This window comes from Fistularia commersonii, chromosome 17 (genome assembly GCF_037954325.1).
Source record: "Fistularia commersonii isolate RoL2024-O1a breed Wild chromosome 17, RoL_Fcom_v1.0, whole genome shotgun sequence".
Classification (NCBI taxonomy): Eukaryota; Metazoa; Chordata; class Actinopteri; order Syngnathiformes; family Fistulariidae; genus Fistularia; species Fistularia commersonii.
The window spans coordinates 13781486-13806409 of record NC_141300.1 but is presented as its reverse complement, the minus strand read 5'-3'; the positions used below and the strand labels follow the sequence as shown (position 1 = coordinate 13806409).

Below are 24924 nucleotides of genomic sequence, written 5' to 3'. Positions count from 1 at the left end.
AAGAGCACAGGACACAGTATAGATACCTTGACATTAACAATGTACTCTGCAAGCTGATTTATGTGCCCCTGCACACGAATCCAATTTTATGGAAAAGTAGAACCCATCTAGCTCGAGTGAATTATACTGGCTTAGAATTGTGTGTAACGGTCTTCCTCTGTCCAAGACTAAATTAAAATAAGGTCAACATTAATTTTTAGAATCAAGAATTGACCATAATTCAAACCAATTACATCACAAAGATATTCACAGCACCTTTGTATTTAGAAGTGGTGAGAATCTCATGAGAAAATGTTTATACAAGAATTAGTGGTAATCACAGTGTGTAAGGATGGCTGGTCACCAGACTGATGATTGCTGCTATATTTTTAAAATAATGTGGGGACGTTACAGCTTTAGCAGGGACAAAAAATCTAACTGGCAACTATTAGCTGTTGTAAATTCTATGTCTGTTTAGTGATCACAGAGACATCACGGAAAGTATGACATGTGCTTTCAACAAAAAGCATTTCCCCCTTGGGGATCATTAAAGTATTCTTATTCTGATTTTGATGTCAAAGGAAGATCTAGAAATGTGTGCGGTGATGACACACAGGGGCCCGATGTCACACAGCGGAACTGCACTTACTGTGATCATTCTCCTTTCATAGAGGGAAACCTAACATTAAAAACCATGAAGAGCAAAACTGGAAAATCATAGGACAATGTTATGTTTACATTCTCGTCAGATCCTGTCGTGGCGACCGGACTTAGGTTTTTCTTTAGTCCAGTTCCCATGACAGTTGCCACAACAAGATTTGACAGCTATCAGCTGTGACCTGGATGACCGAGAGCCCTCATGGACACGTCATGTATGAATGTTGGTGTCACTGTTCTGCTAATCATGAAGCAGCGTAGTCTGCGAACTGAACAAGTTGTTTTTATGCTTTGCAACATTCTAACACTTACTCTTTTGTCCCTCTTTGCAGTGAAACTGGACACGAGCGTTGTTGGATTGTCGCTTCCTCCTTGCTTGACCTACTGTAGGACATTCAGCACCTACGGTGGCCAGTGTGCACGATTGTTCCTCACCAGTCATCCCTTATGCTTGATAGAAGCTGCACCTTGTATCTGACAGGATGGATGGCATGGACCTAAAGAGACCTTTATATCAACATCAACCCTGTATGTTCTGTTGTGATGTGAAATATTTTTCCATTTACAAAAGAACACCTCCCATCCTACACATCCAGTCTATGAACTTGTTTATGAAAACAGACTTTGAGCAATAAAAAGATAGGAATCGTAGAGACTGGGATCCCCAAACTATCCATCTTTTTTCTTTCCATAAGCACAGCTTGTATGGCAGGTATGGAAGTATCCATATTTTAATTTCCCAGTTATTGTGCCCCTTACTTCTTCTGTTGGTGGTGGGATGACGGAAAAGCCTGATGACAAAATGGTTAAGTTCCTGGCTCCCCCCCAGAAAAGTGGAAATGGTCCCAGTTCTGGTTCAGACTCGATGGTGAGCGAGTCCCGTCCACCAGAAGTGAGACGGCGGCATCACACCATGGAGCGTGACCGCTGTAACCCCGAACACCGTTTTTTGCGCCGCAGCGTCATCAGTGACTCCAATGCTACGGCATTGGCCCTTCCTTTACCCAGCAAGATCCCCATTCCTGCTCCACAGCGGCTTCAGCTACGTGAATCCGTGACCCAACGGCACCAGGTCGCTGCTGCTGCTCATTTCCAACGGGCTGATCCAGGTCTAGTTCAGAAAGAGGTGTCTGTCGAACGTGACAGAAGGGGAGAAGAAAGAAAAGATATAGAAATAGCTAAGGTGGATGTGGTGTCTTTAGAGCAGGAGTCTCCTGTAGGCCATGATGGAGAGGTCGTGGTAGCAAATCACTCAGTGCCAGACTTGGGAACAAGTTTGCCAAGTCAAGCAGAAGTAGAAAGCACCTCTGAGGTGAAGGGACATGAAGAAGAAGGGGAGGAAGAAGACAAGGATTCCGCGAAGGCACGGGCCGAAGCAGAGCAAAGAGAGGCCGAGAAGAAAGTGCAGGAGGATATTGAAGAGGCAGAGACCAAAGCGGTGGGGACATCTCTGGATGGACGTTTTCTCAAGTTTGATATAGAAATTGGACGAGGCTCTTTCAAGACGGTCTACAAAGGCTTGGACACGGAAACCACAGTGGAGGTGGCATGGTGTGAATTGCAGGTATGTGGAAGAATAACGACATTTTTTCAATTTCTCAACTTCTATTTAATTGCTAAGAGTTGTTTTTTTCTCTGATATGCCCTCCTGCTTGGTATAATAGCATTAGAAAGACACCCGAGTGCCTGAGTCACTCAATCAGGGTTGCATTATCATATGAGAGTTGGCTGGTGGCCTTTTATGATGCGTTCTTTGAACACCTTCGAAGGCGATTGCTGACTTCGAGCCGCCTTTTTATCTTTACAACATCAAGATGCAAATGAATGTTTTCCCTTCAGGGTACTGACACCCGTGCCCCCCATATATGACCGTCTTCACCAGTACGAGGGCGCTTCCTTCAATTTTGTAAACTGCAATGGTGCTGCCAATTCCCCTTCTAATGCTGATTGCAGAGGTCCTGCTTGTTTTGATAAGGTTCAACTTTATGGAAGTGATCAATCTGGCATGAAAGCTCAGTCACATGCAGCCACCTTGGTTCCTGTTGGAAGCCTACAAACTTTATTCCGCCAAGTAGAACACTATAGTTGTGTGTGTTTGTGGTTGTAATGTGCTGCCAGTTGGGTATGCAGTTCAGTCATGTGCATGATCCTCAGTGGTATCGACAATTAGTCCATTTCCACACCAGTATATATCAAAATGAAATATGTTCATTTACACAAACTCAGGCACGATTTTAGGAGATCTCCCAATCGTAGCAAGCCCGGCACCTTTACGTAGATATGATATTTTTGCATGGCTGGGGTCGGATGCTGAGACGTATTGGTTGTGTTCCTTTTCAAGAATTGGAGAAAAGAGGGATTTCTCGATCGTTTAGGCCCACGCCAGTGTTCTGATGTCCTCCTGACTCAGTGAATGGTAAAGCCTTGGAGACTTTTATTTTAATGTAGTAGTATTGAAATAAATAATTAAAGTTAGGGTACCTGAAATGCAACAGCAACTCCACGGTTTCGGCAGAAGATGGTCCAACTGCCTCCTCATTCATCACATTAATTGACGAAATGGAAGCTTGTTTAACTTATTAGTAACCCCTGCTCTACTTTTTACCTCCTTAAGTGTTCATTTTTACAGAAGCAAATTCCCCTTTCACCTATCTTTCCATCTGTAAAGCTTTTCTTTCCCTTAAAGATGGAGTAACGCCAGAAGTAACTTCCTTTCACACTGTTACCTAAGTAACACCCTCGACATCTCTTAGAAATATGGCCAGTGTTTCCTCTTCATTGTTGGATGTCACCTTTTACACCAAACTAAAGCAGGATTTTCATTTTTTCTCCAGTTGGCCACTCAGTCACTGCCAAGTAACAGGCATTTACCTAGCTTCAGAAATTGTAATGTACAAGTCGTCTTGTTCTGTAGGCTTGTGTAAGCAATGTGCATCGCCCTGTATGACTAAAGGAATGCCTCACATTTTAATCACAGGAAACGACGTTGGACTCATTCAGGGATAGACTTGATGCGTTCCATCTATTGTGAAGAGATCTTGTGCACTCATGACTCATGTCCCGTCCAAAGTGGTGACGAAAGCACAATATTAGATCTCATTTCTCAAATCGAGAATAAATGTCATGAAATACTTTTGATTTTAAGAGTTCTATCAAAGGTGCTTCAATCACTTTGAAGACATTTTAAACCTTTTAATGAACAACTTCTAAGGATAAGAATGCTTATTTGGCTCACACTTTTTTCAAAGATAAGGATTTTAGATATCTTTTAGTCTAACCCTAAAGGTATATGAGCCATAATACACTTGGTTAAATTATTGGAAGTACATAGCGGCTAAATCTCCAAGGGGCTCCTCCTTTGATTGGATTTAGTTTCAAATAAATTGGTCATAATTCTTTTACGTTCGCCTTTGAAATGACAAAGCAACTTTGCTGTCCTCCCAAGTTAAAACGTCCCGAGGCCTGTAGCGAAGTTTGACCTCATTCACCACATGACTGTTTGCTTTTACTGTCATGAGAGGCAGCAGCTTTACACGGCAGCACAGCCGCGGCTGCGTGTGCACTCATCAGAATACTGCGCAGATTACCAACACGTGCACATCCCCCCTAGACAGAGCACATCGCACGCATGCTCAGTGCATTCTACACTGAATGCTCGGGTAAAATGGGTCACATACCTAACAGAGGAATCTGCTGTGTGAATAGCAGGCGGCTGGCCTGCCAAGGCCTGCTTCTGCTCAGTCAGTTGTCCTCCCCCAACTTCCTGCCATTTTTCTAGATATGCCCCATTTTCCTATTTAATGCAACATTTTGTAAACTTTTTTTTTTTATTCCTATACTTATGCATTTAATTATTCTTTTTCCCGTTTAATTTGGCAATTTTATGCCTTCTTTTCAGCAGTTGCTTTCAAAGAATCCTTTTTGATTTCTCAGTGGCACAACGAGGAGTGCAATACTTCAGATCTGGGTGATTTGAGGGATGGCCTGATCTAAACTGCTATTATTTCACCGAACTTGCAAATCAATTTGAAAATTTACGGAAAAAGTTATTGGTTTCTATATCATGTTTTAGCAAATCGCCACACCTTTGGCTCATTTTTGGTTTATCAGACCTAGATAGATTACTGTAGTCCTTGAAAGATTCTGGATGACCCATTTTCACAAAGGAGCTGGAAAACAGCTGAAAAGTAACCCCCTCTCAGCCTGGTTTGTTAGAGGAATTCAGTCAAAGATTCAACCGCTTCTCATACAACACTCTGCTTTCATTTAAGAAGACTGATCCAGCAAAGAAGTGGTTTCTAGAAATGTCAAAGCTTTGATTCATAGACATTCTCACTTCTGTATTCGTATCTTCGAACTATTATACTCAATTCTCATTGTTTCTCAACTGTCCGTCATGCCACAAACTGTTGACTCCCAGGAGACTGAAATCCCCTCACGTGGTAGCTAAAGCTGTCTCATGATCACCTAAATGATTACTTTCTGTAAACATCCTCATCCTCAGGACACAATTGGTGAAATTCCTCACATGCTCTTTTGTGGACATCATGTTTGCATTCCGTAGCTCCACACACATTTTGAAGCTGAAATTGAGGATTGGTGACTATACAAATATACACAATAACACTTGAAAGTACAAATATGTTATGGGGGTCATACCAGCATTTCCAATGCAGAAAAGAGCGTCGGCTCATCCATTTGACCTTCATGGATCTATAAAAAGTAAGCTTCTAATTGTCAGTTGATAATAGCTGAACATATGTGTGTACCAATCAAACTTAGGTCAGTTTAGGTTTTCTTCTTTCAAGCCTTTCAACTTAACAATGAGGAGGAGAAATCAGAGCAACAATAATTGTCCTGAGAGGCTGCTAGTTATCACACATACAAAAACCGTGGAAATAGAGGGACAACATTCGCATGTGATTAGGTAGTACTTGATTGATCTCCATTGGGGAAATTCGAGATACGCAAATAAACACTAGTGTTTTACCGGGCCAAAAAGGGAGAATGCTGAATTGGTCTTCACATAATAGTTTTTACTGACGGCTGTCCTTCGACCTTGCTAAAGTCCCATTCAAATCAGAGAGCCCCGTCTTAGTTAAAAAGCCATCTGTCTGCAACGGTCCTAAGGATGTGAAGGCTTCCACCCAGTTTCACCCATGCATGAACTTGACGATTTGTGTCGGATCTCATGTTGCAGGCACGTTTGGACAATAAGTAGGTCACCACAGAAAGGAAGCTGAACGAGAGGAAAAATTTACAGAACTCCTCCTTTTCTCTCATCTGTCATCAATCATAACATCTTTCATTCACTGCCTTACCTCCTCCTCCTCTTCAGCCCTGGTTTGGGCAAAACATTCAGAGAATACATCTAGGAATCTAAGTTATGACAGCTGTTCATATGGCTAGCTGGTAGCATCTGTTGATAGTGACACTTAAAACCAGAACTGTATGACTTGTTGAGATCTGTAGATTGTAGACTGTTTTATCCCTATCGCCTGTTCCTTTGTTATAGATGTAACAAATGGTTCTAAATGTCACCTTTTTTGATTTCCCCAAATCCCAAATTTCTGTGCTGCTAAAGATACCCTTGTCATTACACAGAATCACTTGTCGACACCAATAAAAATACTTTATTTCCATAATTGTTGACCCATATTGTAATAAATGCATAGCAAGAACAAAGTGGCAATGTTTAATCATATAGACTTTGAATGATGCAAAAAATGCACGGCTCAGTGGGGTTTATGTTGAGACTGGTGATTGTAGGTATTAAAATTCAGATGCTGCCAATAGTTCTCTCAGCCTGACTCTGGAAGTTAGTGAACTTACTGAAGTATTTCTCATCCAGATTTATTGGAGTTCCACTGAAACACTCCCCCAGGGGAGTTTTATTCACAATACTAGTTAAACCTCTGTGCATATCAGACTTATTTGGATCTTTTCTCATTAAAGCTTTATACCAGCATTGGATTACGTCTTGATGGCACTTCTTTCTCCGGCTACTTTTCTTTATGGCATGGTTGTTTAGATATATGAGGAACTGCAAATACATCAAGGTCAACATTGTTAAACTATAATTAGATTTCATTTATTCGATTTATTTCACAAGGTAAATTATTCATATTCAATGTGGTATTCTCACTCTCCCTCCCTGGGGTTCGAACTAATTCTAATCATAGTTTTTTTCTGTGGCCCCAGCAACACTAGGCAGTAAAATGTGATGAGAGAAAAGAAATTGAAATTCTTGCTCCCTCATGTCATTTTAACCTGGCATATGTGTTGGACTATCATGCCAATCAGTTGAGCTGATGATAGATTTATTGGTGGTACTCATGCTTACACACTCTGCATTGTAATAAATAGACTGGTTTGTGACACACACGTCCTGTTACAGTCCCAAACAGACAAGAGCAAGGAATGTTCTGTGAAACTGAGTCTTTACAGCCCAGAGATTCCTCTATCCAAAAGGCCGATTGGCCCAGGGAAAAGAAACGCTGGCAGATTTTCACCACTGCAGGGGAGAATTTCCATGCTGTGCTCAGGATGCGGTTGTAACCCCCCGAGTCTTGACAAACCTCCCATTGAAACCAGTAGATCCGCATTTGTCTCTGCCTCGTGGACTGTCCATTTGAGCTCTTATCAATTTATGCACTCGTCTTGTCGACAGAATTCACCCACCACTACGCAACGTAACCTGCATAGTAAATGAAGTTCAAAGCCCAGTCTTGCATGTTTGTTAGCTGTTGCTTTTTGGTCTTTTCAGTAAATCAAAAATTGTTCTCAGAAGAATATACCGTTATATTAGGTCAGTACCCAGACCTGTATGTGCTATATCTGACTTCCACTTCCTTCCTCGAAGTACAGCTGCACTTGTAAATGAATTGTTTGAAAAGGTCCTTATCAAATAGACTCTACCGAGAATTTAATGCATCCGTCCTCAGCTGATCATATTTCAGGAGAGTCAGTGTTCTGTCTGCATGCCAAGGCTCTTGTCCCGCATGGTTGTCTGGGGCGCCTTGCTTGTCTTCCTCCCTTTTACAAGTATTTGGGCTTTTTTGTCTTCTTCCTAATGACGTTGAACTTTTTCCACCGTCCCCTCACTGTCTCTACAAGTTCTATGTTGTATTAATTTGATTAGATGCGATATATTGATGTCAGTGTAAATCGTGCAAAAATGTGAAGAATCTTCTGAGACCAGCCATTACTTCTTCATCTGTCAATGTGTTGCCACGCCAAGCCAATAAAAAGGCCCCAGCATTTAACTAAGACTCTGGTTCTATTGAGGGTTTACATGCTACAGACTATAAACAACTCCAGGAAATGTTTCTTGGCCACATTAGCCCTAAACCTGGTAGACACTGAAGTGGTAAGATGAGGGATAAAACTTAAAAAGCTGAGTAACAAGGTTGGGTCAGCATATTGTAGTTTACAAGGTCCAACAGGCTGGCAGGCCACCACACTGGTCGAACCACTTAGTGCAGAGTCCAGTCATGATACTGTTCACAGTTAAAGGGACTGTCCGTCAGCTCCCTTTCAAACATTCACTTTTGTGGTGTACTTTGAATATGTAATGTGTTCATGGTCAGAAAGTTCCTTGTAACTGCATTCTGGCCCTTCTTTCTTACCCAGCCAGATCAACCCAGCTGAGTGCCTTCCACTTCCTTCCTCAGGCAGGGTCTGTTGTGATTTCCAGCGTGCTTGGAAATGTCATTGTAGATTGTCAAGTGTTGTTTTTGAATCAAACTTGTCTCTAGAATTGTGAAAATCCTTTCCTAATTGATTATTTTATTTTTGAGTGATATGCAAATTCTGTAAGCAACAAAGTTAAAGGTTTCCAGGTATGATATGAGGTAAAAGCCTGAGATAAAAAAGGGTTTTTATTAGCCTGACATCAGATCAGTTGTATTCAGCTCTTATTTCAAAATTAGCTGCTCGTAGTAAGAGGTATAGATTCATTTTAATCCGTAGAGTGTCTTAACACATTTATATAATGGATAGAGTTAATTGTCCATGACCAAAAAGTAGTCTGATGCACCATTGCCTCGATACCGGCGGCAAACAAATGCAGCAGCTGCTGTCATATTTGGAGTGAACTGCCTCACGTGCCATTTTCACGGCCTTGCGTCCATCCAACCGTTAGGGGCGGCCACCTCAGAGAATGGACCTGACACAGCCAGCCCTTGGAACCATCGGGGCCTTTTTCGCCATCTATTTTTAGGGTTGCTGGGTTATTAATGGTGGCCTTTGGCTAGAAGCATTTTTTCCACTCTGTTTTGTAAATGCTATTTAATCACACCAGACGGAATTCAATGTGGATACTAATGGACCCGGTCATATGTTAGGACATAGAAGGTAGTATATGAGTGATAATTATGGTTGGGAAACTTAAAATCGAGTTATGAACTGGGAAGGAAAGACAAAACATGAAACCGGCACTTCATTAAACAGTTTTTATTTGAGTCGAGCGGAGAACTGCCCATTTCTCTGTCTTGCTAAATCAATAATGAAATGTTAATTTGCGCATAAATTCACTTGTCGGCCATGTGTGTGTGATTTAAGAGATTCTTAACTGATTCAGACTCAGGTTCCACATTTTTCAGAGTCATGAGATGGACACCAAAATTAAAAATAACTTCTTTTACTTGCCGAGTGCGGATCTGATCAAAGTTCTTACTGATTTAAAGATGTTTTAATTATACAGACAATTATTTTCTGAGGCCGTGAAATGAGTGCTCTGCGTCACTGCTTCATCCGTATAAGTGGAAGTAAGCAAAGCGAGTGAGATTTTCCTCTCAGAAGTTTTCTCTTGTTGTTTTTATTAACGTAATCAAACTGTGTTGTCAGTGGAAATGCTGTTATTGACACACTTCAGCATTTATGGGTTCAGGGAGGAGCTTCCAGGCTGTTTTGCTGCCATGAAGTTTTTTGCATGACTGTTTTCACATGGTGTGCTGAAAGGGGAACCACTGCGCAGCCAGATAAATACGCTGAAAAATAGGTCAGTCGGTCCAAGTGCACAGACGAGTCTCTGCATTACTTGCCTTCTCTTCCTCACCCCGTGTGTCTTGACACGGGGCCGCGGCCCAATGTCTTCTTACTGTCGCTGTTTCCCCGGTCTCCCTGTTCACTTCTAAGTTCTCTTTAGGTGTTCCAAGAAAACACTGCCCAAGTCCCTCAAAATACCCGTAACAGAGGTTGCAACAACTGGTATCAGTCAGTGGAAACTTTTCTATCTCGCACATACATGTGTGCGCGCGCGCGAACACGCACACAGACCCACACACACACACACACACACAGGTCAAAGCTCATTCTCCTCCCACAAATGGCTTGAATTTCCTGGACAGCCTGGCCTGTGGCCAGGTCTCGGGGGGCTTCAAGGGAGGTCTTTGGCACCGGAGATGTGCTGGGCCTGTTTAACTCGTTCTCGTAGCAGTGCTATAGTTAATGCATGTTGAAAATGTAGGTCAAAGCAGAATTCCTCGCATGTTTTTGGCCGGGCAGTTAAACATTCCACATTTCTGGCACAATAGAGACCCCTTTTATCCAAGAGACATTATTGCTAACCCCTCATGTAGTAACCAATTTATCAGCGTTTCAATACAATGCCCCCACTTAAATATAGCCGCCATTCTTGTTGCTAAACTGTGTGGTTGCTGGAGCATTGAGTGTTGCCGTTCATGGATTTTGCTTTAAGCACAGTTGTTTTCTGTCATCAGAAGGAATGAGAAGAAAAGTGTTGAAGGACTAAGTAATATTTTTCTCAATCATAAATGTTGCTTTTAAATTACAAATTACTCGGCTAAGGCATTTACGGGGTCACATTCCATTCGACAAGTGTTTGTCTTCAAATGTCAAAAAGAGAGCCTTTGTTCAGTGTGATATCAAACATAATCTCTTATTTGGGAACACTGATTGAGGGGAACACACTAAGCTAGCATGATGTTTGCAATTTCATAAAGCAATCATGTTATTCAGGATATGTCTGAAGCAGAATAATCCAGATTATTTTTCTTCCCCAGACCGAAGGGGATGTTTTTTACAGTAATGCAGACAGCAGCTCGGCCTGTTAGTCCTTTGAATTGTTGTTTGGAGCAGGTTTCTGATAGAAAAATAAAGGAGGCTGGCTCTCCCTCTGTAGCACCGTCCTGCTATTTTCTCCACCAAGCTGTGGCTCTCTGCTCTTTTTTTGGTTTGCTTGAAATCTAGGACAAAGCCTGACACTTTTCTTTGTGGTTCCCAAATGTCTGCCAGAGAAAACAGGACAGCATCACAATGCCCTCACCCAAGTAGAAAGCTGTGCTGCACAGCTAATTTATGTGTATGAATTTCATTTTGACTTTTGAAAGCCTAGTATGATAAAACCGCCATTATACCTACCCAAAGCTATCTCATAGATATAGAAAGGTCTCACATTCGGATAAAAGCAGTCTGATTCAAAGTCGTAGTTTTAATATACAGACTGACAGTTTGCGCATCCTTTGGGGAGATCTGATGATGGAATTGAGTGGATATCCTGATTAGTAGCTAACAACGCTCATGCTTTCTCCTTGCCGTCCCCCACAGGACCGGAAGCTGTCGAAGACGGAGCGACAGCGCTTTAAAGAGGAAGCAGGGATGCTAAAGGGACTGCAGCATCCCAACATCGTCCGTTTCTATGACTCCTGGGAAGGGCCCTCCAAAGGCAAGAAGTGCATCGTACTGGTGACAGAACTCATGACTTCTGGAACACTCAAAACGTAAGTGACTACTGATCTATTCCGTTTCTAGAGCTGCAAATTGTAAATGTTGTCCTGAGAAGTGGAAGAAAGATGGCTAGTTTGAGGACACGTTGTATTTATTCTATTTTGTCTGCGAAAGGAATCCTTACTTTGATATGTAAACTCGGCATCAGAACATGTCATAAAAATAATGTCTTCGTTCACAGATACCTGAAGAGGTTCAAGGTCATGAAAATTAAAGTGCTCCGGAGCTGGTGTCGACAAATTCTCAAGGGACTCCATTTCCTTCATACTCGGACGCCACCCATCATCCACAGGGACCTCAAGTGCGATAACATTTTCATCACGGGCCCGACGGGATCCGTAAAGATCGGCGACTTGGGACTGGCCACTCTGAAGCGCGCATCCTTTGCGAAGAGTGTTATAGGTAGGATTCCAGAGTCATTTCTACCTACCTCCCTGTCCTGCTGTGGGCAGTTGCCTTTTAAGGTTATGATGAAGTGCACTGTTAAACTGAATGTCTTTAATAAGGTTTTTTGTTTTTTTTTACTTTACTGCTTTTCATGTTTCTCTGACCATGTGGTTCAAAAACAGACCACAGCGATTCAGTTGTCTCTCAAACCACAGCTCAAATGGAGGCCAATTTCTGTGGTAATCTTAGGCAGATCACCACAAGGATTTCTCTCTTTTGACTCACAAAGCAGCAACTCTCTAAAGTTTGGTTATTGCACAGAATATTTCTGTTCCTTGTTTATCCACAAAAAAAGATGTTTTTTTCAGGCACCTACTGAATGTAAGTTGCACCTAATGTTTGTCCTTCTGTTAAACATTAATATCATTATTATAAAAGTTGTCATGCCCTCTTTCAGGCTAACCTGGCCATGGCTAAAGGTATGGCCTTGCTTCTGTCTTAGACTGGTCTTTGTTCTGTGGTTTGGAAATATGTGGTCTGTTTGCCAGTTATACCCATAATGTTTAACATCTCTTTCTATGGGTTTGCCTCAACAGGTTTTTTTTTTTTTTTTTAATCTTTTTTTTGTAGTGTTTTGTCTCTTTCCTGTCAAAAATATTGCAGGATGGCAGATTCTTTTTTTCCTCCATGATTGTGTCCAGGGCGCTCTCCATACATACTTTTTTTCCCCCCTTTTTTTTTTCCTTGACATTTGGGTATGTTCTTAAAATGTAGGCTCTAGCTTCAGCTGTGCCCCATTCTGCTGTTTGGAATGAATAGGGTACTGCTGGTCCATGAGTAAGTATGATCTATTGTGGGCCTGGTAAGTCCTGACAGTGTGCTGTAACACACATCCACTTCCAAAGCAATTGCATTCAGACCAACAAATTTGTTTTTCTGTGTAAGACCTAAGGTTGAATTTCAAAATCTCATTTATTTGAATAAAAGCTGATGTTCAGAGACGCACCGCTGAGAACAGTCACTAGCTATGGGATCTGCTTCTCTCAGCCTTGGCCGTAACACTTTGATTTTGCAGGTCAAGGAGAGATGGTAAGTCGGTCTTCCAAAGGTAAGTGTATGATAAAAAGCGATGTGGACATGGTTCTGAGGTAAGGTCTTGACAAAAGTTCCTTCCATAGCTGGTCATTTCTCTCAACATAGATCATTGGCATATTTCTGGTGACACTTTCAGGATATTTTGTCCTGCCTGGTGAATCAGTACCTCATTGGAAACGGTGTAAACGTGCCATGCACATGCTTTTGGCTTCAAAGTGTGCTCTGCACATTGGCTCCCTTAATCGCTTTCTAAGATCCCAATGTGAAGGTCTTACACAGACAAACACGTGCCTTCATCTCTACAGTCTTAACTGAGTTCAGCTTCTCCCTCCTTTTTTGTTTTCTTTCTCTTTTTTGCTTTTCCTCCCCTTTCTTTTGTCTCTCTTTTCCAACTCTTATCTCACAGGCTCTACACAAGGAGGCGTCTGCAGGCTGGTCACTCTTCTCGTCCTCTTCTTCCTCGACCCCTCTTGGGTTCGAGGAGCAGAGGGGCAATGGGTTGTGAGAAGCCCACTCAGTCAGTAAGGAAGTTCCAGAGTTCTGAATAGTTGTTTTGATTTAAGGTACCCCTGAGTTCATGGCCCCTGAGATGTATGAGGAGAAGTACGACGAGTCAGTGGATGTGTATGCCTTTGGAATGTGCATGCTGGAGATGGCCACCTCAGAGTACCCGTACTCAGAGTGCCAGAATGCTGCACAGATCTACCGCAGAGTTACGAGCGTGAGTTGTTTTATCTATTCGTTATATTTCCAAACCCCCATATCCCCCCCCCCCCCGCCCTGCCTTCTCCTGTCCCTGAAGGCTCGCGTCCAATTCTAGAATAACTGTCTCTTCACATAGTTGAGCTGCTATGGCCATATTCCCACTGATTTTTCCTTTTTTTTTTTTTCAACTGTACATTTCTTTCTGCTTATTACCACTCACCTCTCCACGTAAGTGTACTCGCGGATCAGTGACGCCATTTCCTGTTAAATCATCGGATTGAACAAGCCCAGTCCCGTTGTTTCTCTTGATGACCAAAAGCTCGGCAGACTGGCACTAACGGAGGAGGGGAAAAAACATACTTTAAGTCTTATTCATGAGCCTCTCACAGGCATGCTTTTGAAATTCATAGGCCTAGATATGATTCATACTCATGCAGGTACCAGAGTCCCACAGATAAAGAGGTTCAACCTGTTCTTGGAGTGTTATCTAGAAAACAGCCTTGAAAACTTAACAGTAGTCTTAGTTTATCATTGACTCTATTTAACAGTGCAAATACTGAAGTCTGGCTCTTTCTTTATGTTGCTAATTGCTAATACTGAGCCCTTGGATTGTCCTGAGCGGAGAGGAGTTGTCCCTGCTGCATGGCACTGAATGCACTTTTCTCTCTGAAGAGCTTGTGAGCTACTTTGCGGTCATGCCGCATGTTTAGGTGTCATTGATGTTTCTGTTTCTACAGTATTTAATTATCAGCAATTTATCCGAGTAATCGTTAGTTGTTCCTTTAATTCGCCTGAACGGAATTCTGCCCTTTTTTTCTTCTACCTTGCAGTCCACAATGATTAGGTCCTGTAGGAGTGTGTGCAGCATTTTTAACATTTAAAGAGCCTCCATTTCATAGTCGGTCATTCTTAGCTGAACTCAAAACAAAAACCTGAGCGCCAAATTGAGATAGGGCTCATTTCGAGCTTCCAAAGAAAAGGACAAATACGGGCCCGCTTTCACTCTCAAAGGTTACATTTGCGAGGAGCCGTGTTCATTCATTCCTCTGTGTTTCCTCTAGGGGGTGAAGCCGAGCAGCTTCGACAAGGTGGCCATTCCTGAAGTGAAGGAGATCATCGAGGGATGTATTCGCCAGAACAAGGATGAGAGGTGATTGATTTAAGAGACTTACGATTCTGTCGAGTTCTTCTCAAATCTACATCCGGTGTCTCCGTCAGCTCACAGCCAATCTCCCTCTGTGTAGGTACTCAATCAAGGACCTTCTCAACCACGCCTTCTTCCAGGAGGATACTGGTGTTCGCGTGGAGTTGGCAGAGGAAGATGACGGCGAGAAGGAAGCCATTAAGCTGTGGCTGAGATTAGAGGATATTAAAAAGCTCAAGGGGAAGTATAAAGACAATGAAGCTATCGAGTTCTCCTTTGACCTCAGCAAAGATGTCCCTGATGATGTGGCCCAGGAAATGGTGAATTGAACATTTAACGTTGAAGTAATTTCTTGAATTGAAAAATACAGTTAAACTTGATTGATCTTAACATTCAATGCATAACTGGAGAAGACGGTTTAGAATAAATAGGAAACATTTGTAAGCTTCAAGGCCCAAGAACCCATCGCCGGTGCTGAAGTGTCTGTGGAATCTGTGCTTGTAGGTCGAGTCTGGTTACGTGTGCGAAGGCGACCACAAAACTATTGCGAAAGCCATTAAGGAAAGGGTGTCATTCATCAGTCGTAAGAGAGCACAGCGACAGCAGGTGTGTGCTATTCACTGGCTTCGCACTCTGACTTTTCGCTTTTAACAAGTAACAAAACGACCCCCCCCCCCGATACCCGTTCGCGCCTTTTTAGGGGTTATAATACTTTTGGTTGTTTAAAGGTCAGAGAAGATCAGGAGAAGAGAAGACTTGAAGAAGAACAGCAAAATCAGCTGCAGCCCACACAAGCAGTCCCTCAGGCTAGCAGAGAGCTGCCCCAGGTCCAGCCAGTGCCGCCGCCCGCCGCTTACGCCCCCCCTCAACCCAGCCAACACGGCACGCAACCGACATCTCAGCAGAGCCTCCAGAGCACCAACTACAACACTCCGCAGTCAAGCCAGCTCGCTGGCATGGCACAAGGGGTGGTTTATACCTCCCAGTCCACCGGCCAGCTCCCAGCTCCAGTGCAGACTCAGAGTTTGGCTGGCGTTCCGCCTGAGGCAGAGGTGCCTGAGACGGATCAGCAGCTCCAGCGCACAGGGGGAGGTGTGTATTGCGGCGTCTAAGGGTCCCACACGCTCTCTGCGCAATCAGTGTTTTCTCATCACTGTTCCTCTCCTAAAGTTACTCACGTAGGAGACAGGCCATCCAATTCCTCTGCAGCAGGGGATGCTCCGCCTGCAGTGACCTACAGTGCACCTCCAAGTCAACAGCTGCAGCCCCAGGTGGCAGGTTCTCAGACACAGAATGACCAAATCCAGCAGCAGCAGCAGCTGGCTGTGGTGAGTAATGGCTTCTATTTCACTTAGATTATGTCTTGAATATATGGTTCAGCACAGTTCATGCTGTCTCATTTCAGTACATTATGTCAGTCATTTACTGTATTCCTATTTCCAGTATCTAAAATAGAAGCTCAGGGCTTGCTGGATCTCTCACTGTGGGCCTCTGGCTCCATCAAGAAATACCACTATTCTGCTTCTTATCAACCGTAACAATTAGACATAGAGAATTAGAAGTAAAGCCCGGGCTCGTGTCGCAACCGAGCAGTAGATCTGCTCTTACTGTTTGCCACTTTTACCCGGATTATGCTGCACACACGGTTAGTCAATTGGAAATGTCTAACCCCGCTACGTCCATCACAACATGATTGGAGGATTAAACAATAAATGAATGACCTATAGATTTTTTTTTATTTCGCGGTGTCATACTCTTACTTTTGGACAGCACCTCGATCAAAAGCACATTATAAATATATCGCCGTATATGCTGTCGTAAATGGGACTCCATCATGAAGTCTTTGCTTGTTACTGCGGAACCAGAATGCACCACGGTAACGCGTTGCCAGTCTGTGCACTGAAATTAGGAATGTTCATTGAGCGTCCAGGAGGCCGATGTTGTTCCAGCTCCATCGAGGTGTACCAGCGGCTGGATATTCCAGGCTGTCTGAAAGGAGCTCCTGTTGCTTTCTCCGCCGGAGGACAGAGTCGCAGTCTGCCTTGTGTTGCTGAACACCTCTGGTCAAAGCAGCAGGAGTTCCCTGAGCTTTGACAAACGTGAATTTCTATAGACTTTGCCACCTTTGTTCAGGAATTCAGCCTCGACCGTGTCCGTGTCCTCCAAGCTTTAAGATTATGATAATCAAAGAATTTTAACCCTCAGTCCATTTTCTACTTTTTGTGTTGTTGCGTTCTCGCCACAAGGTCCAACCACAGATGCCAGGTGTCCAGCCTGAAGTTTTACCCAACAGCCAGTCTGTGTCAGCAGCGTCCCCCCAGGTATACATTCTGCCGCATGTCTGAACTTCCCTTTTTATTTCGTGTCTGATCAGATTAGAACCTCCGTTCAGGTTCACATAATTTATTTTTGAGAGTGGCTTGATGAGGAGGATCAATATTGAATCTACTCAGAGATTACTTCTCAGAGTCAACTAAAACCATGTGAAACATACTGGGCGGCTGTGCTGGCAGAGTGGACCGTACCAAACCCCAAGGGCTTTCTCCCTGTCCATTCTGTTTATATCTTCTCAAGTTTCCTCTCCTTCATTCAACTTCTTTCCTACTCTGTTTTGTTTCTTGTAGTACGGAGTTTACTACCAACCGTCGCCTCCCCCTCAGGTAGATAAAATGTCCCATTCTCCTGTTGCCAATTCTCCAATACACCCACGGGCCGGTCTCTGTGGTGGACTCGAGTCCTTGTGGTCACTTTCAAATATGTTCTAATTAGGTTGTAGCGCAGTCTATGAGGGAAAAAAGTTGTACATTCTCGTAATGACATAATGCAGTGTGACTAAGTTGATTGAGCGTTCAGGTCCTGAAAAGCTGTTCTATTACATAATTGTTTGGCTGTGTGGCAGCAGGTAGGTGAATGTGGTTCTGGTGGAAGAAAACAAAAATCTAAAGAAACCTGTCTTTCAAGATGGTCTTAATACCAGAAAACGTGTTACTGTAACATTGTTCCAATCTGATTGGAGTCCTTTTCTTTTTGTATCTATCTCACCGTGTAGATCCCGACCCAGCAAGCGATGATCCCCTCATCTTCCCAGTCGTCGTCTCCTCAGCAACAGCAGCAGCCCGAGGGAAGTGTTGCTCCTCAGAGCTCCTCTCTACCGCAGCCACAAAATGGAGCTCAGCTGCTCCAGGTAACGCATGCTCACCTGCCCTGGCGGATGAAAAATTTAGCATCGTCCCATAATAACTATATATCGAGGTCTCGGGCTGCGTGACTCCTCTGGCAGGTTGTCCTGCAGCGTGAATCTCATGGGGTCTCACAGATTTTTCACGTCTGTCTTTTTACTATGACTATGTTCTCATCACTCTGGCTGTCCCTTTTTGTCTTCTCCTTGATCTGCATGCTGCTTATTCCTGCATGACTCATTAGTCCTGGGCCAGTGGTCCGAGCACTCCTATCCTGTCTCCTCCACTCAATGCAGAGCATCTATACTTCCTCTATCAGGCCTCATGTCTCTCTGTGCTGCAGGTATACAGTGCCGCAAACACCTGTGCGTAGATAGCTGTGGTTTGTGTATGAACGGCGTAGTTCCTTCAGGGACGGGCATTCATGTTTACCAAAAAACACAAGCACATAAAGAGGACAAAGAACATATATTTTCCATATGTTTGGTTTTTCTTGAACCTCACCACGGACTAAAAGTTTTCTGTCAACCACACCGCTTCGCAATGCTCCCAACCCTATGTACAGTCATAAAGGAATGACTTGTGATGCATAATGCGCGGTAGTTATGTGATATGACAAGAAAAGCCAATAAAAAAAAAAATGTCAACAAAATTTGAATGAAAAGCTAATTTCTCATGAATGCTTACATTCTGCTGTGCAGCCCAATATTAGCTACTATTACTATTAGTGGTGGGATTACTGTGGTGTGTTGTGTCATTGTGTCTTGCTATGCGTCTGGTGTGAAGGGAGTGTACAAGGAATGTCTTTGTCTAAATTTCCATATTATAACAACATACATGACATATAAAAACCCTGAATCTAGCTGCTCTCTCCCTACCTGGATAGAATGTATTATTTGAACAGGTTACACAGCACCATCTGGTGGGTGGTGCATTTAAATCCATATATTTACTGTATCCTGGTGGCTAACGGAGAACACATGGGGGCAGGAACATGCAGAAACAGTTGCGCTTCTTTCCACAATTTGTTGCACCACAAGCAGGTTTATATGGAGCTTTATTTTCTAACCTTTTGTGTTGTCAGGCCCCTGTGAGTGTCTGCCCGTCCACATCAGTAGAGCAGCCAGCGGGACCTGCTTCTCTGGTGCCTCCACCTGTGGAAAGGTGACAATCTACTCGGTTGCAACGGAGAGTCTTGATCAACACAAAACTAGCGTAACAACTGGTTTTTTTTTCGGTTTCAGTTGCCTGTCAGACACAGCCTCGGGCCTGAGTGACGGCAACGACGGCACCTCCACATCGGGAGGGCGCCACGAGGGACGGTCACTGAAACGTCATCAGCGCCGGTCTGTTCGCAGCCGCTCCCGTCATGACAAGACCACAAAAGCCAAACTGAACGTTCTCAGCGTACGCATCCGGCCCCACGTCTCTACATCTGTCAGAGCTGTCGCGATGGATCTGTCCTGACCGTCATAAACCTCTTACAGATTTCCAACGTGGGGGACAGGGTTGCAGAGTGTCAGCTGGAAACACACAACAGAAAAATGGTGACCTTCAGATTTGACCTTGATGGTGATAATCCAGAGGAGATTGCACAAATCATGGTAATTTGTTTTGTCTGGTTATTCGCTGCATAATCTCAGGCAAGGGCCGCACCTTATGTCTACTCACATAGTTCTAGTCATAGATGAAGGTCTCTGCTCTGCTCACAGGTCATGAGCGAGTTCATCTTGGAAAGCGAGCGGGAGTCTTTCATCGATCAGGTCCGGGAAGTCATCGAAATGGCAGACGGGAAAGGGGAGGCCATGAAGGAAGCCTTCCCTCAGGTCTGTTTAAATGACTTTGTGTCTTATTAGCCCGATATTCAGCTCGTCAGTTCCGGTAGTCGTGAAAGTCTGAAGACCTGCCATCTAAAGTTAGTTCTTCCACAGATGAGTGACCTTCAGCAGCAGCCAGAGCTGTCCGTTCCCTTGTTGCCAGGTTAGACTTCAGCCGAGCATGTGGCAGCAGTTAACGGCCCGTGTTCCTGCCCGGCGTCTGTCTGACCCGTTCCCTTCCCCCAGGTATCTCCCCGAGCACGACGGCCCAGGTGGTGCATTCAGCAGGACGGCGGTTCATCGTCAGCCCGGTGCCAGAGTCCCGTCTGAGAGAACAGTTCTTCGGGCCGTCTTCTGCTAATACGTCAATCACCGATGAACTTGGTCCAGGTGAATGGAAAATACTATTTTTGTCCTCCCACACATGACTTATTTCTGTCAGATGTTCGAATAAAATTATTCTCTTATTTCTAGGAGCCGTGATGACGTCAGGCCTTTCCCTGTCCGCTCCGTCTGGGGTCCTACACCAGGCGTTCAGCAAAATGAGGCAGAGGAGCGTTGAGAAATGTAGCACCAGTGATCCTCCTGTGTCTGAGCAGGATCCTGGTGACGTGGGACACGGACCGAGCAGTGCCCTGGCGCCTCCAGAAGCTGTAACCTCAACCACTAGCACTAATTTTCCTGCTGTATCTCTCACGTCTACTGCAACCCCTTCACCACCTACCTCAACCGGGAGGCTTTCTCCTCCACCTTTATCCTCTCAGACTGAATCCCCGGCATCCACCCACGATTCCTGTCTGCCCACCCAGACGACCCAAGACGCCACCAGCTCACAGAGAGCCCTGAATGCCGGCCTCCCCCCCTCCTCTTCCTCCGTGTCCCCTGCAGCTGTGCAGGCCTCGGTCCTCACAGGATCCGGACCTCAGCAAGGCGGCAGTTCCAGCCCCGCGTGCTCCGTTACTAGTGTCACATCCAGTAATACTGTCTCTGCTCCCGTTTCCGAGCAGCAGCCATTTAATGTCGTTACATCCACTCAAGCGGCGAGTTCATCCGTCCATGCGCCGCAGCACGGAGCCTCCCAGAGTCAGCCACTTCCTGTTTCTGCTCAGACCGGACCCCCCACCTCCATAGCACCTCAGGGCCAAGCGCAGCCAGTGGAGCTGGAGGGGGCTGAGCTGCAGCCCAAATCCGCTGGCAGGGATGATATCCAAGCCCTGGATAAGAAGCTACGATCCCTTTTCAAAGACCAGAGCGCCACTTCATCCTCGACATCCGTAGATCCTGGCCAGAGCACCGGGACCGCCTCCCCTCCCACTGGAACGTCCTCTCCTCCGCCTGGCACGGCTCTGGTGCCTCCATCCAACCTCCCCCTCACATCAGGGGTCCAGGGAGTCCTTGGAACCACGACAACCCCCGGACAGGGGATTACCCCGGCGGGACATGCCCAGACCCCTCCAACCAAGCCCAGGGCTCAGGTCGCTGAAGCTCCAGGCGCCCAAGAGTAACTTCACATGCTATTGGACCATAATAATGTTTTCCCTGCTTTCTCTGTTTTCAGACTTTACCCGCTGGTTTTGAGCAGCCTCCTGCACTGCCCTCAGACATTCTGCCCCCATTCCCCGGACCAAATCAGGTTAGATCTCCTTTCACCGCTGCAGCTTTTTAACGCGAGGTGTTAGAGACAAACATCCTTCTTAAATTGTATTCTTATTCTTCTGCTCTCCTTCCCTCTCAGCAGCCATTGGATAATCTGGATGCCCAGTTAAGGCGAGCCCTGAGCCCAGAGACTGTCCAGGCCGGAAACAGAGTCCAGCCGCCAGGATCTGGCTTTACTCTTGGACGTTTCCAGGTGGGTGGACGTCCATTCTTGACACCTGAGATCAGTCTGAAGTTTCAAAAACTCATGAAGTCCTTCTCTGCTCAGGTGTCCGTTGCCGCGGATGGCACTTCGAGCAGAAATCCAGATCCATCCGCCATCGTCTCGTCGTCCTCCCTCACACCATCCTCGACGTCGTCGTCGTCGTCCTCCTCCTCCCCGTCCTCATCCCCCTCGAGCCCAGAAAATACCCTCCACCGCTCCTCTGGTCTTTCCAAAGGCGTGACTCAAACTGACACCGTGAAGGGAGCCTCCTCTCTGGCTGCCGGAGCTGTCAGTCAGCCCACAACTATCGGCCGCTTCCAAGTTTCCACGAGCAACAACGCCTCGTCTGAGCCCCCGGCCGGCTCCAAAGTGGGCCGCTTCTCAGTCACCGGTGTGTTCTACATTCATACTCCCCTCTTGACTTGCAAAGATGTGCTCACATAAGATGGACATGGTGGTCAAATACGGAAGTGCCCACACTTTGCAGACCTACAAGCTACTTTAAAATGACCCTCTAACAATAAAAATGCTAGACATATACTTATAGACATATACATATTCAGATGTGCTTTATATTTGAAATATATATTGCTGACCTTGCATAACAGCATGGACCTGTATGGCATAATACCTTAAGCCTCTCACACACTTCCAATGACGAAGCGCTGTTTGATCCAAACCTCAGATTGCCTGTACTGGATGTCAATCAAGTGCCAAACGTCCCAGTGGGGATGGATGACTGGCTAACCGCTCTGTTTTTAAAGATAAGCCATCCACCTGCTACCTGTACTGGAGTGCTCTCTGTGGCTTGCGCTTCAGTGGGTGTTACGTTGCGTGGTGGAGTTTCTCTTGAAAGGCTGTTCGCCGCCATCCAGGCGCGTTGGCCTTGGATCGACCGGTAGATGGTGGTGGACGTGTTTGGCACCCCTGGTCCAGAAGGCCAACACGTCTTGGCCTATAATGCAGGGTTTTACTTTTCTACATTTTACTGAGATGTAATTTCATGAGAAATATAGTAGATCACGTGGCGGTCATAGCTCGTCAGCAAGAAGTCGAAAAGAAAAGCTCTGAGGTGGCACCGTTGCCAGAGCGTCACCAGCTCAGTTGACTTTAGATTCCTCTGCCTGAAGTTCTATCCCCAGCCACAGCTTGGGAGGAAGCTGGGAGTTATCTACTTCTCTTAGCAAATATTATGTAGTTCCATGCGCTGTCATCTAATGAAATGGGAGATTTTGTGTCCCGACCCACCTGATGACAGATCTGTGGTCACGTGTCTTCCAGTGACGGCGGCTCCAGCCGCAGGCTCCGGCCAATCGCACGGCTCCGGCGCGCAGAACGGGCCGTCCTCCGCCAGCGACCCCCACAACGCACACACCCATTACAGCAGCGACAACGACGACTCGGAGACCGAGGACGAGGCTCTGCAGAAAGAACTGAGTCGTCTCAGAGAAAGGTGCAGCTCCGGCTTTTCAGAGCCCGATGTCCGGGGAATTTGAAAACGCCTGAACAACCAAGGTGTTTCGCCTCGACCGACTTCTGCACTTGTCCTCCCGCTCGCAGGCACATGTCCGAGATCCAGGCGCTGCAGGTTCGTCAAAAGGATGAGATAGAGGCGCTTTTCACCAGACTGGGGAAGCCGGCCCCTGCGGCGGTCATCCCTCCGGCGGGGGCCATGGCCGGTGGTCGACGGCGGCTCAAGAGCAAAAGCAAAAGCCACAAATCTTCTCGCGGCAGTGGGCAGCCCAGCCCCGTCCACGCAGGTAGGACCGGAGAGGCGGCTCCCTCTGCCCCTTCGAATGACTGGTCTGTTTTGGGGTCGATATTTCTAAGCACGTCCTTCACCGCCATCATTCTTTTCATTTCAGGATCTGCGGCCTTGGCTCAGAGCTCCGTGTCCCCTCCGGAGCGGAGCCTGCCCTCGGCACCGGAAGCCGCCCAAGCAGCCGTCAGGACCACGTTACAGCAGCTCAGATCCTCTCCATCCATGCCCAGTCTTAGTAGTTGCTCCACAGGTTGGGCAGATCCACCGCCGCACTGCTCCTGAGATGACCCGCCGTTTCCTGTCATAACGGTCCCGTTTTTGTTGTTTTTGCTCCAGGAACGGGTGGGCCCGGAACCATAAACGGGCCCGGTCCCTGTCAGAACCACTCTGCTGGCGTGATCCCGGCAGGTGGACCTCCTCCGTCTGCCTCCCACACCCAGAAGGGCAAGGGGACCTTCACAGACGACCTGCATCAGTTGGTGGATAACTGGGCCAGAGACGCCATCAACCTCTCCCAATGCAAGAGGGGTCCTAAGACCGGAGCCCCGGCGGCCCCGGGCCACGACGTAAGCTCTGAGCTCCGCTAGAACCTCTCCTGTGTCCTCCTGTCGTCGCCGTTCCTAAGGGTTGTCTGTGCTCACAGGTCGTCCCCCCGGTCAACATGGGCCGTAAGTTCTCTGCTCCGGGTTACCTCTGCCCATCCCTTCCCCAGCCCTCCGCCGCCGCCGCTCCGAGCGCCGCCTCTCACCTCCCCGGCCCCGCCAATCCCTCCGGCCCACTGGGTCCTCGCAAGGGCTCCCTGGGCCCAGTGGCCCCGGGGTACGGGTACGCCTCGGCCCCCTACAGCGCTCCTCAGTGGGCAGGACCCGCGGCCACGTGTCCAGTCGGCATGCTCAACCCCTCCCAGCCGATAACGCAGTTCCAGCCCCCGGCCACGGGCTACCACATGGGACCCGCATCGGCCCCCCAGAAGTCTGTCAGCCCCGGCGGGTCAAACCTGAGGCCCACATAGTTTTGGACGTGCGGACTGAGAGGGGAGGTCGCGTTCAAACCACTAGCTCTCTGTGCGGTTTGCAGGCTCCTGTCATTTTGTTTTTTATTTTAACTTTTATTATTATTATTGTATATGTGTGTGTGTCTGTTTGTGTGTGTGTGTGTGTGTGTGTGTGTGTGTGCGCGTATGGGAGAGAGCGAGAGAGAGAGTGTCTTTTTCCTGTGGGGTTCACGTCCTCTTAGGCAGAAGGAAACCCTTCTGGTAGTGGGATCTAAGTGCAATACAAGTCCACAGCGTAGGAGCCCAACACTTAGCCCCCCGTTAGCTGTGAAGATGAGCTGTGAGAAGGTGGCTGGTTGGGAAGAGCCCAAAGGCGTGACCAGCAGCAGCCAAAGATGCCTTTTTAAGGACAGACGTTGCAATGTTGTGATTCCGAGCAGGCGGACTTTTCCGCCTCGCGGTCCGACTGGTCCCGCGCTTGGAGGCCAGCACGCATCCATCCCATCAGACGTGGGCCCGGGCCGAAGGTCGGCTTGTGTCAGAGCGAAGAGAGAGAAGGTACAGATGTGAGCCGAGGGCGAGGCGGTCGCCCCCA

The 24924-nt window shown here is 46.2% G+C and overlaps 1 protein-coding gene across 5 annotated transcripts; it reads left to right on the top strand.

Annotated features, from left to right (window-relative positions):
• Positions 1-1277: 1277 nt before the first annotated feature.
• On the top strand, positions 1278-24480 carry LOC147225268 (serine/threonine-protein kinase WNK1-like). 5 transcript variants are annotated; one of them, XM_086163358.1, is made up of 28 exons: positions 1278-2200; positions 11206-11378; positions 11567-11787; positions 13431-13588; positions 14634-14722; positions 14817-15036; positions 15221-15322; positions 15445-15808; positions 15887-16044; positions 16963-17037; positions 17341-17376; positions 17766-17900; positions 18140-18238; positions 18980-19059; positions 19140-19302; positions 19383-19499; positions 19608-19721; positions 19827-19875; positions 19959-20102; positions 20187-21187; positions 21271-21345; positions 21448-21561; positions 21637-21964; positions 22855-23026; positions 23134-23333; positions 23439-23585; positions 23672-23901; positions 23979-24480. In XM_086163358.1, exons 1-28 carry the CDS (start codon positions 1415-1417, stop codon positions 24345-24347), a joined length of 5919 nt encoding a protein of 1972 aa, XP_086019484.1. In that variant the 5' UTR covers positions 1278-1414; the 3' UTR covers positions 24348-24480. The 5 variants fall into 5 exon arrangements, with proteins under 5 accessions (XP_086019484.1, XP_086019481.1, XP_086019480.1 ...); XM_086163355.1 differs by lacking the exon at positions 18140-18238 and having other exon boundaries at positions 21451-21561; XM_086163354.1 differs by lacking the exon at positions 18140-18238.
• Positions 24481-24924: the final 444 nt, after the last annotated feature.

Excerpts from the sequence above, each read along its gene's own strand:
- LOC147225268 (XM_086163358.1), top strand. The coding sequence starts at position 1,415 with ATGACGGAAAAGCCTGATGACAAAATGGTTAAGTTCCTGGCTCCCCCC. Across the intron at positions 14,723-14,816 it reads CGCCAGAACAAGGATGAGAG|GTACTCAATCAAGGACCTTC; the intron begins GTGATTGATTTA and ends CCCTCTGTGTAG. Across the intron at positions 23,027-23,133 it reads CTGAGTCGTCTCAGAGAAAG|GCACATGTCCGAGATCCAGG; the intron begins GTGCAGCTCCGG and ends TCCCGCTCGCAG.